This window comes from Pipra filicauda, unplaced genomic scaffold (assembly GCF_003945595.2).
Source record: "Pipra filicauda isolate LSUMZ 115617 unplaced genomic scaffold, ASM394559v2 scaffold187_size1440530_pilon, whole genome shotgun sequence".
NCBI lineage: Eukaryota > Metazoa > Chordata > Aves > Passeriformes > Pipridae > Pipra > Pipra filicauda.
In genome coordinates, this window is record NW_024104295.1 from 939,363 (window position 1) to 951,771 (window position 12,409).

Here is a 12,409-nt window from a genome sequence, read left to right on the forward strand (position 1 = left end):
GAATAATGTCATGTTGAATTATGTATTATCAGCATATATTTTACTATGAAATATTTTAATTAATTTAAGCAGAAAGTGATGGTTAAGGTTTTAGACATTTAGAGGCTAAAAAATGTGAAATACACTAATATATTTATTAGTTCATACACTATTTTGACACAACGCAATTTGCAATTATAAAACACAGCTTGAATATCTCTATTCTCCCTTTAGCTTCTCAAAGGATATATTATGTGAAAATGCTACTCTTATCTCTAAATGATTGCAACAAATGATATACTCATAAAAATGTCATTACAGTATGGCCTAAATTTACGTCTTTAAAAAGTCTTAAACCAAAAAAAAGCCTTGCAACTTAAAACTTTTTTAATATCCAGATCAGTGATGTTCCTGAATCAGACACCAGCCAACCCACTTGAATTCCTACAGGAACTGGATACTCAGCAGTTATTCAGAAGTCTCAAGAGGATCCAAAAGTCAGTCTTGATGTTTTATGAGCTCTTTTCCACCTTCTCAAAACAACAACAGTTATGGAAAGCTTACCATACAAATGCAACAATTTAGAGTGACATTAACAGCTCTGATGGATAACAGCTCTGCAAAAATTACTAGAAGCAAACTGCTGTGCTTACAGTAAGAACTCAGCATGTTTCCAGCTATCGGGTACAATTTCTTCCCCATCTTGCAAGCTGGTTTTGTTTGCACCAAGTTTGCAAACTCCTATGGCAAAGAATTAATTTCTAACTATAAATCTGTAGCCACTAAGGGTTTAACTCCTAAGGTAATACATTCAATACCATATGATAGGCAAAATACATTTTAAGCAAATGAAGCATTTTAAAAGGTATTTCATTAACCATCTAAAATTCACCTGAAGAGTTTTGATCCTATTTTTCCCCACTTGATTTTATGCCATTAGATGTTAGAATAATAACAGCCAAACATACAAGAATTCCTCTGGGTAAGAATTATGGTGAAACCTGTACTTCCAGAGCTGGAACCAACCATGTCCTACACCACTTAGTCCAAATTCATAAAAACACGCAGTCCTGTGTTTCACTGAGGATGAGTACGCTTCACTACAGGATGAATAACAACACTGACTTCATCAGAACTATTTGCAAAATTGGAGAGAAGCGTTTTGATGAGTCAGAGGCCAGTGTGCACAGCACCTTGTAAGACTGAGTTTGAGGCATTCTTTTTTCCTTCTCCAACCAGTTTGGCTTCAGATTATATTTCTTTACCACTAAATTTTTCTCTTTCCCAGTCCTAACTTATTCTCAGTTAGCACGAGTATGGGAATTGCACATCAGAAAAGGTTTACAGCTGTCTTAAAAGGAAACACTTCCTAGTTATAGTTTGTTCTGGCAAAAATGTTAGTACTATAGCTCAAGTGCTTTCATTTTACTCAGAGACACCCAAACATTACAGTCAGACAACATTATTTGACAAAAAACCCACACAGCCTTTCTTCAAAGGCAGAGCAATTTTAGTATATAAAATTTAATGCTTTAAACCCCAAAAAATTTTATTTCCAAATACAAGCTGTGCAAGAGACTTTCTTGTAAATATTAGTCTAAATTGAGGTTAGGAGGTTTGATGCCAACAGTATTTTCTAACATATGCAATACTGAATAATAAAGTTTTAGTCTCTTCCTCTAGGTCAGTATGTCTTCACACCACACCCCTCCTTCTTCCATTTTTACTTGCTGCCAGAGTTTTAATATTAACCTCTGTGCCCATCAGTAAGTCAGTACAAAATCTGAGAGTAAAAAAATGCTCCAAGACTCTTGACTAAATACAGTTACTTATGAAAACATCTCTATCTTTATTAAATATAAAGCAAATGAAAATATTTCACAGTTTGCCAATTTAAAGAGCCATGTTGCTCCACTAGGTCTGATGCAACTGGATGGTAACAGGAAGAAGGAAAAAAAAATACAGTCTTTAATGTTAAAGTTGACTGTGGGTAGACCTGTAGTCAGAGACATGAGGTTATTGGGGCATATAAAACTCTAGAATAAATTTCCTCATGCAGGTTACTTTTCTTTATGGTGTTGGGGTCTTCTTTGTTTGGTTTGTTTTTTTTCTTTTGTTTTGTTCTCAATACAGGTGCACCACTGGCAATTTCAGGGTACTACAAGGCCTTGAGAGCCACTAAATTCCACAAAAATACTAAGTTCAGAAATGATAATACAGCAAACTCTTCTTTTCTGCCCAGATCTCCCTATACACTGAAAACTTCCATATCACCTGACTAGAAAGAAGGAAAAAAAAAAAGTAAAGAAAATATATGCTTCAGTTGACTTTCACTCACTTTCCTGGTCACTCCTATCTAGGATTTTATGGTTACCCTACTATCTATGACAAGAGAAACATTTCTGTTCAAGTGTGGTTAACTTTCAGTTATTGATATGTAGCCTCACTGGTCCATAATTTTAAGGAAAGATTAGATGTAATTAAATATACCAAAACCAAAGTAGTAAAACAGTCCCCTTTTATTTTCATATTTACCATTATTCACAGAATGCCCAATAAAATCTTCCAGTAAATGAAAGAGTTCCTTCTGGAATGGTAAGGCACATTTCAAGAGATTTGCACACTAATAAAATTTAATGATGACAACATCTAAGACTAGAAGTAACCTCCTACCTTTTGGGGTAACTCCTGCAAGGAAATGATTTTTTAGAACTGTTTTGAAATTAAACTGTTGGAGTCAGAATAGAAGTTAGGTATGATGGGACTTTTGAGTGGGTAGTAAGAGAAGTGCCAGAAAGTGAAAGATGAAAAAATCAGGGTAACTTACCTATATGTATCTGTTTATACACACACACAACATAGATATACATATTTACAAAATAATATCTACATAAATATATTTACCTAAATTAAACCCTATATAAGAACATTAACGTGATACATTACAAGAAACCTTCCCATCAAACAGCTCCAATGCAGACCATATTAAAGACACCATTTTTCAAAGAGTCATATTTTAGAGACCTTGATATGTAGAAATTCAGCAGCTTGTTAAGCTGTATTCTTCTTTACATACACAAGGAGTAATTAGCAAATAAGTAAATTCCAACATGAACATTCCCCCAAAAAATGGTCAAAAAATCCTGCATACTAAGGACACCCTAACATATATGTGTTAGACACTACAAAGTCTGCTGACAAGATTCATAATAATGCTGACCTGCAAGTAGGCTTAGAAAACTCTGTTTTCTCTCTCTGGGGAGCACCTTTACATTCAGTATTTTCCACGTAAAACAAAAAGCTTTTGAACAACTGAAAAGCTGTCACAATTTGAACAGCATTTTAGTATTAAACTTGTTATCTAAAGGCTACAAAACAGCAACAATTTCATTGAATACACTTGGGAAAAAGGAACTATTTGTAGTTGACCTAAATGTGTCTTCCCATTTGCATGAAGTCAGTGGTAATGCCAAAATTCTGCCAAAAAAGGTTGAGAATGCTACAGAAATTGCACACAGATACATCAAATTTGAAACACTAAGGAGAACATAATACAAAAATAATCCTCCTCCTACTTTCAAAATGGTTATATATCTAGAAATGTTTCAAAATAATATCTTTCGATAAGTTTAAGTAACCACATATTTGAGGAGGAGCATGAAGAAACCCCGAACATATACATAGTTGTCAAGAGTTCAACTTTCTGTCATGGATAGAGATGTTTTAAATATCCTTTTCCCCATCCACAAAGTGACATTTTCAAGATCACGCCGGTGAACAAACACAACTGACACCCATTTCACTAACGACAGTTTCACATGTAATTCCCTTCCAAGTGAGTACTGTTCACATGCCACTGCCACAGGGCAGTAACCTGTGGATTGGACCACTTCATTGTTACTACTGATGAATGGATTTGAAGCCCTGATTTCAGGAAATTCAATATATCAAGAGGTTCACAGACATATATGGATATTTCTGAAGACTAAACTCAAGGTTTATAAATAGCAAACTAAGGATAGAAACAAGCAACTGTGTTTTTAGCAATCAGCCATCAACACATGGAATAGATTGCCAAGTACTATAAAACTTACCACAACCAGCATTATTCCTGAATATAATGAAACTATTCCATCCTCACTGCACTAGATATACCTTTCATTAGCTCCTCCAATATCCAGCAGTGTTTTGGGGTTTTCTATTTTTACAGCATACCAGTATTTAGCATCAGTTTACGATGAGTAATACTATCTGAAGACATTTACAGTGAAATTTATGACATATGTCACAGAAAATAACTTAGATTATTTAATATTCTCTATTAACTCACATTTAACATTCTATAACAACACATTCTTACATAACACAACTCCAGGTGTTTTTCCTCTATTAATAAGGCCACTGTACCTTACCATTTACCATTCACTTTGCACTTATACTGACACTACTACTAGAGAAATTATTGTTATCACTTACTTATATGAGCTCTACCTTCATTCAGGAATAAGAATTCGCTCTAAAATTTATATATATATATTTTTACATAAGATTTCCACAAAAGCTAATACAGCATTAATCACAAAGATAAAAATAGAAAGTTTAAAAAGTATGCAGTTTCTCAGCTGGAAATAAAAATTTACTGTCTTTTCACAGAAGTGAAAGGAGTAACATTCTATGTTGTTACGTTGAAAGTATTTTAAACATGTTCAGATTCGAGTAGAGCAAAGCTCTTCACCAAATCTTGTAATGAGAACTGTACATCCTAACTCTCTTCAGAGGAACTGCACAGATTTTTCACTTTACTGAAGTTACAGTGATGCACTCACTTGAGCAGTCTCAAAAGTCTGCTGATTTTTATTTTAGAAGTGCTAAGATTTTTCCTCCTTTGTGGTGGGCTAAAAGACAGAAAACTACAGGCCATAACTGACGGTCTCTGTTGTGAGATGCGATTCATTTTTATGAATCTTCATAAATTGCAACTCTGCCATCAAAGATTGACACTTGAAAACATATCTACTAAAGTAGTCCACGACAGGACAGAGTGAACAAACTGCAGCTATCAGAAGTCTTTTCCAATAGGCCTAAGTACACTCAACACTCAGTCTTGAGGACCACAGAAAACACCTCTCTTCTTGGCTTTCTCTGGCAGATCCTATGTGGAACTGAAACTCCTCAAGGGAAGTTCACTTTTACCCAAACAAATGCATCTTAGCAAACAGGAACTCCTCCTGTATCATGACCACATACCAACTCACCCAAACAGCAAACAACTGTCAGAAGGAACTCATGCACACCACAGAGGCAACGCAAACCATTTTCTGCAAAATCATTACTTCATCTCTCAAACCTAATCCCCTTTCTATCTTCAACAGAGGAGCCTTATACACAAAATTCACAACTCTGTCACATCTTACAACTCAAAAGGAACTTTTTTATAATGACACCTGAAAATTATTCCCACAGACATATCCCTTCTTTTCCTAAAACTTCCACAGGTAGATATTTTTTCTCTTTTCTTTATCCCTCCATCTCCTCCAGGTGAACGACCTTTTTTTATTTTTGTCAATATCCTTTTCTAACCCAAAAGTAACAATTGTCTTTTTTCCTTCCTCTGGCCCCACTACCTCACTTGTTGATATAACAAGTTATATCCAATCAACTGCTTTTCATCTCTACTTCACCTGAACGTTGCACTTCATGTTTCATCAGCAGAGGGAAGATATGCCTAAGACCTTGTCGCCCAGACAAATACAAAGGTTCCATAATTTAAATGTTAGCACTATTCTTGCATTTCTACACATTCACAGTTCCAATAAAAAAAAAGGAAGAAAAAAAATTTTTTTTAAAAAAAGAACAACAAAAAAAGTCCCAACACCCACAGCTTTCCCCTCCCACTGATTCATGCAAACCGAACTCACACCCTGCCCCCAACATCTTCGGTGCTGGATTACTGAAATATTTCTTTATCAAATGTTCTCAAAATATCACTTCTATTCTAATAACCTTGGCTTGTTGGCCTAAATGGTTGAGTTCCTGTACTAATCTCTATCTCCAACTCAAAACAAAGTTTCTTGCTTTTTTTCTTACCCACAGCTACTGCAACCCACAGTTTTTCTTAAAGTCAATTCTTACTATTTCTGTGTGGATTAGAAAATACACTTTTCCAACTACTAACCAAAAATTCCACCCTGCTTGTCATCTTCTCCTTTCCTCTGCTTCCAATTAAAAATAAACTAGAGCATAACAGTACACTAGGTATTTTTCTAATTTTCACAATATGCAACATCATGTATTATTCAAGGCTCTTTTGGACTTAGAGACACTAAATGGGAGATGAATTATCTCACTGTATGTGCAGGACCTCAGTTCAAATCGAGGGTATATAGGCACTAGTGTAACAACACATTTACAGCAGTCACAATTTTAAAAAGTTGGTAATAACCTTCAGCACATTTATCACCTTGCTTCTTTCCTGGAAAACCACTGACAAATAGCGAGTCATTAACGAAAGCAAATTTTAAGCGTCATATGCTAGTTTTTTAATTCAAATTATTTAGAATTAGACAACCTGGTTAAAGGAAGCAATCCTGTTCATAAATTCTAACATAAGGAAATTCATCCAAATTATAATAAAAACATATTTTTTTTTAACATGGTAGAAATATCACGTGAAGATGGTATTTCCTATATCTGAATTCCTCTGAAATTTCAGGCATGGTAAGGAGGTAGGAAAATATCTAAAGAGTGACAAAGAGATAAATGCTAACTCTAATTATTTGGTGATAGTGGAGTCCAAAGACTTTGTAACCAACAACAGCACATTTTTATTTAGTCAATAAACTCTCTGAATAGAAGCTTCATAAACATACCAATTGAAGGATGTCCTCGTCTTTTGGCATAACACTAAGTTCCAATATGCTGTCACTGAAACAAATAGAAAAAAAAATACATCACACATGAACTTTTGGAGAAGATTTTCAATTTTTGTTACAAAGATGATCCATTAACTTGGATAGATCACAACTATTCAAAAATTCCAACTCAGCTATTCTGACAAATACTTTACACAAGAGAAATAAACACTGATTTCTATTAGAGTCTTAGCAAGTCAGAGTAGAACAGAAATCTGATGCAAGAACACACCTGTGTTCTCAGCAAAACCAGTTTACTGAGCCAACACACTGGGTTTGGCAGGTTTTTTTTCTCCCTGAAGTCCTAAGGTATACTACTCATTTGGAGCTTCTAAGACAAAACAATGTGACAAATTTGTGAATACGAGGTAAAACTTCTCTCCTTCTTCCATTTAAAATTAAGCCTCAGCACTCTCTAAAATTGCTAGGGAGAAGTCATAACCACCACATCATGTGAAAAGTGGAGCAATACCAAGGCAAGCACTGACTTACACCTTTCCACTCCAATCACCTCCTGGCAGAATCAGCTTAAATACATTTAGTCATCCAGATGACATCTGAAATATGGATGAAAAACACTTGCTATTTATAAGTGCTGCATTTGTCGGTCAGAATTGCTGAAACCAAAAGCAGCAGCAGCATAAAGGTCCAGGAATCCAGACAGTTCAATCAATGTGACTCAAACATAGGCAAAATCAGGACACTAAATGTACCAGTTATCCAGAATCAAGTATTTTAAAACAGTGAAACCCACAGTCAGCATCTACCAGAAAAAAGTATTTTTACAAGCAAGAGAGAAGTATGTGCTTGTAACATGGGATACGAAATAGCTGAATTCATTCTCTCATCTGAGATAAAGGAATAATGTGTTCACATTCATTAAATGTAAAGGGGAACAGGAGAAGGGCTACAAAAGACTAATGTACAGTCTATTATACCTAGGCTGGAAAAACAGAAAATGAACATTCTAGGACCGTTATTTAGAAATCACACATTACATGTCAGAAGAAAAAAAAAAGAGGGTATTTAAAAAAACTGACCAGTACCAGCATAAGAAAAAAAAGGCATACAACCTAACTGAGTATGTCAGACTAGAAATTCACTTATCTGTAAGTACAACACACTAGCTGAGAAAAGATAAAACCAGCACAAAGACTGGCCCCAACTTCGGGGCACACTGAGCATCCTATGAAAGCACCGAGAAGGACCTCAGTTTCTTATTTCTGCAGAAAAGAAAGTCATCATCTCAAACATGTAATGTGTGATTTATTATGCTTCCTTATATGAAGAATGTTTTTATTTTGTGGTTCCTTTTCCATTTTTTAGCAACCGCAGACACAAGGCTGCATTCCAAAATAGCAGAGTAAGGGTATTTGGTTTCACAATCTTCTTAAACCATTATTCATTCTGGAGAAAAGTGTTCTCCAAGAAGCATAAATTACTTTAGTTTTAAAACCAAATATCAGCAGTGATTTAAGTTTTTCTTTTTAAGTCTACACACATCTATGAAAAAATGAGTCTTCAAAAGTCTTAAGATTTTTTAAAATACTGAATTTTAAGAAACAAGAGAGTATTGACTTTATGTACATTTACAATAGCATTTCCCATTTTGACTGAATGCATAAACAGTGGAACTATTTAAAATTATTCTTTAAAAGTAGTGTCATCATGATGTGACTTTTATCTAAGCTCCTTTGTATGGATTTTAAACTATCTATCAGCTGTACAAGAAAAAAAGAATATGAAACAGATACCACAGCTGGAGGCATTTCTAAAGAATCGTTCAGACTTCGTTTCTATGTGTGGATAGCATGTACGTATACATCCTATTAAGCAACTGAAAATAATCAATGCTTACTTGCACAATGAAGACTTTGGATGTTAAAAATATGATAAATAACATTGGTCCTCTTAAAGTGCTTTTTCTATAAAGATACATAATTTGAGACAGAAAGAATCATACTCATTCAGACATGTTCCGTGTTCCCTCTCAATTTATATTTTTTAAGAAAGTGATTAAATCTATTTCCACTCACACTGTTAACAGCTTTTTTAGTAGCCACCCAAAAGAGAAAAGAGTTCCATTCAGGAACAATGTTTTAAATGTCATTCCAATAACTACTTAACTACTCTATTCCAGTTTGCCTGAAGAACTTTCTGGAGACAATTTGCACCTTCCTACTTTATATTTTGTGATGTTCTCTCAGCATGTTTTTCAATTCTCATGTCAGAAACAAAAAGTATTAAGGAAGACTTTTTTGGTGTACTGTACTGTACAATATACATGCAAATTATGAACTAGAAAGTGTTGATAAGAACCACCACACATTAGATGGTAGTTTACACTGAAATACTAGGCACAGTACTGAGAATTCTGAGATAGCTATCATTCAAATTTCTTTCACTACACGTTCTAAGAGCCAAATTTAAATGTATTGACCCAGAGTCATCAAACTAAAGCACTAATCATAAATACCACCCTTCTGATGCATCATTTTGTATTAATGACTCAGTAGCTGAACTCTGCACATTTCTGAGTAATCCCAATGCTTTCAAGAAGAATTTGCAAAGAGCAACAAGTGGAACAGACAGTCATTCAAATTCCCCACAGTTTAAGAAAAAAAAGGTGGGGAAAAAAGAAGTTGCAAATCAGAATCTGTTTTTTGTTTTATTCAGAACTAGAAATAATTTAGAGTTACATTAGTAATCAACAGATCGCCACGTTGAATATGTCTGTAAACAGATAAGAATAAATTCTTAATGGACCAAAGTAAGAACTGTTGGTAAAGAGCAGGAAAAAGACTTGAAAGTGTTCTTGGGATTAATTGTGTAGTTACTGTAGCAACTCTTTTGAGGTGTGTCTTTCATCTTCCAGCGGAAATAATCAGTGTAAGTTTAGCTCTGCCATCTCCAAGCAGAGCAAAATAGAAAACATTCTAGACACAGCCTGAAACTTTTCTGGGAACCATACAAAGCACGGCTGAATTATATCGCATCTGTAAGTCCCACTGGAAGATATGAGTATCATTTCATCTAAGGCAGCTAAGTTCTGATGTCTGCAGCATTATATAATGAAGACAAACAGCTACAATTGAAAAACTTTCTAGAAAAATAATGAGCAGCTATGAAAATGGAGCCACTGGAGGAATCTATAAAAATCTGTAAGTCCAAACTGAGTTTCATTGCAAACAGCTGAACAGTGAAGGAGGGGAGGGGAACTCTTCTTTCTAAAGAGAGACTATAAAATGTGTTGTATCCTTAAAAACTACACTGAAGATGACAAGAAAAATGACAAAAGAATAAGCATTTACAGTCATCAATATGTTTGAATGAGTAATTAAAAACAATAATTAAAAATACAGCAATTAAAGTATCTAGAAAACCAACACACAGCCTACTGAGACTATGAAGGAAACTGTATTTAGTCATGAATAAAGGAGATTTCAACTGACAACCTTTCAAAAGGCCTTTCAGCAAGTTGCTTGCACAAAGCCTACTAAGAAGCCAAGGTGTGCTTGATGAAAGATCAGCTAAGACACAAAACACATCAAGAACTGTGTCACTGTCACTGTTTTTAAATGAAGAATTTAAGTACATTCAACAGCAAATTTGTGCAAGACCAACCTATCAACTATTAAATCAAACAACGTAGATAAAACCTGTAGTTCAGCAACTTCCTAAACCAAGGATTTCTGGGAATGCGTATGGTATTTTCTGAGTTGGTATCATCTGACCACTCTATATTTCACTGTTTCCATAGACTTCTCCTAAGAAATCTCTGCTGGATATTATCAGAGAGGATAATGACATCACAGACCATCAGCCTAACCCAAGATGGCAATGCTGATGCAAGAGCAGCATGCTAAAGCAAGAAGCACACACCATAATAAAATTCTATTTGCCATGAAATGGTAGCGTAAGAAATAAAATACTTATGTGCCAAATAAACTGCTCCGAGCTCCAAAATACTGTTTTGAAGCAAAGAATGAGAGAGTTGATTCTTCAGTCACATGAGAAGTACTGCCTGTAAGCCACAAGAAAGGTACACCTGGTCTGCAGTCTGAGCTCTCTTTATGGATCAGAATGAATAATCATCTGTTTATACCAAGAGGTTCAGCTGAAGACTTCCTAGTGGTTGTATTTTCTATATAAAATGCTCGAGGATACACATGACCTTTTGTTACAATCTTCTGTGATGTACACATCTGGCTTCAGAAAACAAACTGTTCTCCTCTTGTAACTAACAATAGCATCCCTTCATCCTCTCTGCACTCATGGAAATCAGGGGGACAGATGCAGCAGAGACCATTCCTGGTTGCACTAGATAATCACTGACAAGGCCTTGTTCAGGTGTCCCTGGTTTATCCACAGTGGGCAGGGGTTGAATTCTACAGAATCATTCCCTAACTACACTCACGGGGTTGAAAATAAAACTTTACTGATGGGCACACCCAGAGTTCACTGAAGAATCACGGACCACACAGATGTGGTTGGTCTCTTTCTTTCTTGGATTAAGAGAGTGAATTGGCTGATGCACATGGTTGGGCATGTAATATCTTGGGTATACACTATTGTACAACAGTGGTGTACAACCTGCATAAATACAAAATAAAGAAACGATACATGGCTAATGTTATCTCCAGTGAAGGACAAAAAAAAGATTCCATCTTTTCAGCTCCTGTATAGACATTATTAATGACATAAAACATGTTTCAGTCTACCTTACCCATCACATTCTTTCATGCTGATCATAATACATCTTTTTTGCACATAACTCATTATTATATTGGAAACTTGTTGCTATAGAACAGAAACTGACACCAAGAAAACTAAAAATGGAGGCAGACGAGACACAAAAACGAGTATCCAGACTTGTGCATGGACATGATTTCACAAGCTCTAGTGAGTTTACAGTTTACAGGAGCAGTAAATATTAGCATTTCCTCAAATCTGCAAGGTTCATAATTTGCTGCAAAACAGAGGATAGCCAAGATATTTTGGAGGTGTGCACTAGCATAAAATTTTTCCATTACCAAATATGCTGATCTTGAGTTATTAGATCTCATATGTAAGGTAGATTTTCTTGATTTTCAGTTGACACATATACACGTGGTGTATGTATATCTACTCTGTCTATTCGAGGTTCAACCTTCCTCTATAACACTCAGTGTTACTTGCTAACAAGGGACGAGTGCTGACATAAAAGGACTGTGGTACAAATTCAGCAAACCTATTCTCAAAACCTTCTCAGCATTCACCAAATACATGAAAAAAGAAATAGTAAAACTGTGTATTAAGGAAACTTTAAAAATACAATGACATTTCAAAACCCCCACAAATGGGCATTTCCTGCTTAGTATGCAAAAAGTGTGGCACATAATGAAATACTAGTATCTTACCTGTTCTGTATTAAAGCAATGACTTGAGAATATGTCTTCCCAATAACACTTTCCCCATTGACTTTTATAATTCTGTCACCTGGAAAGGGAACAAGTTATAACTGAAATTAATTTGTCTAG

At 35.1% G+C, this 12,409-nt stretch overlaps 1 protein-coding gene across 4 annotated transcripts in view; it reads right to left on the reverse strand.

Moving 5' to 3' along the window:
• The window catches only part of ARHGAP21 (Rho GTPase activating protein 21), a 111,948-nt gene that overhangs the window by 33,873 nt on the left and 65,666 nt on the right, over positions 1 to 12,409 (reverse strand). For all 4 annotated transcript variants that reach the window (XM_039380158.1, XM_027751740.2, XM_027751738.2 and 1 more), the window contains 2 exons: positions 12,290 to 12,368; positions 6,849 to 6,903 (listed from right to left, as the gene is read on the reverse strand). In XM_039380158.1, coding sequence (XP_039236092.1) covers positions 6,849 to 6,903; positions 12,290 to 12,368 — 134 coding nt within the window. The remainder of the gene's footprint in view (positions 1 to 6,848; positions 6,904 to 12,289; positions 12,369 to 12,409) is intronic.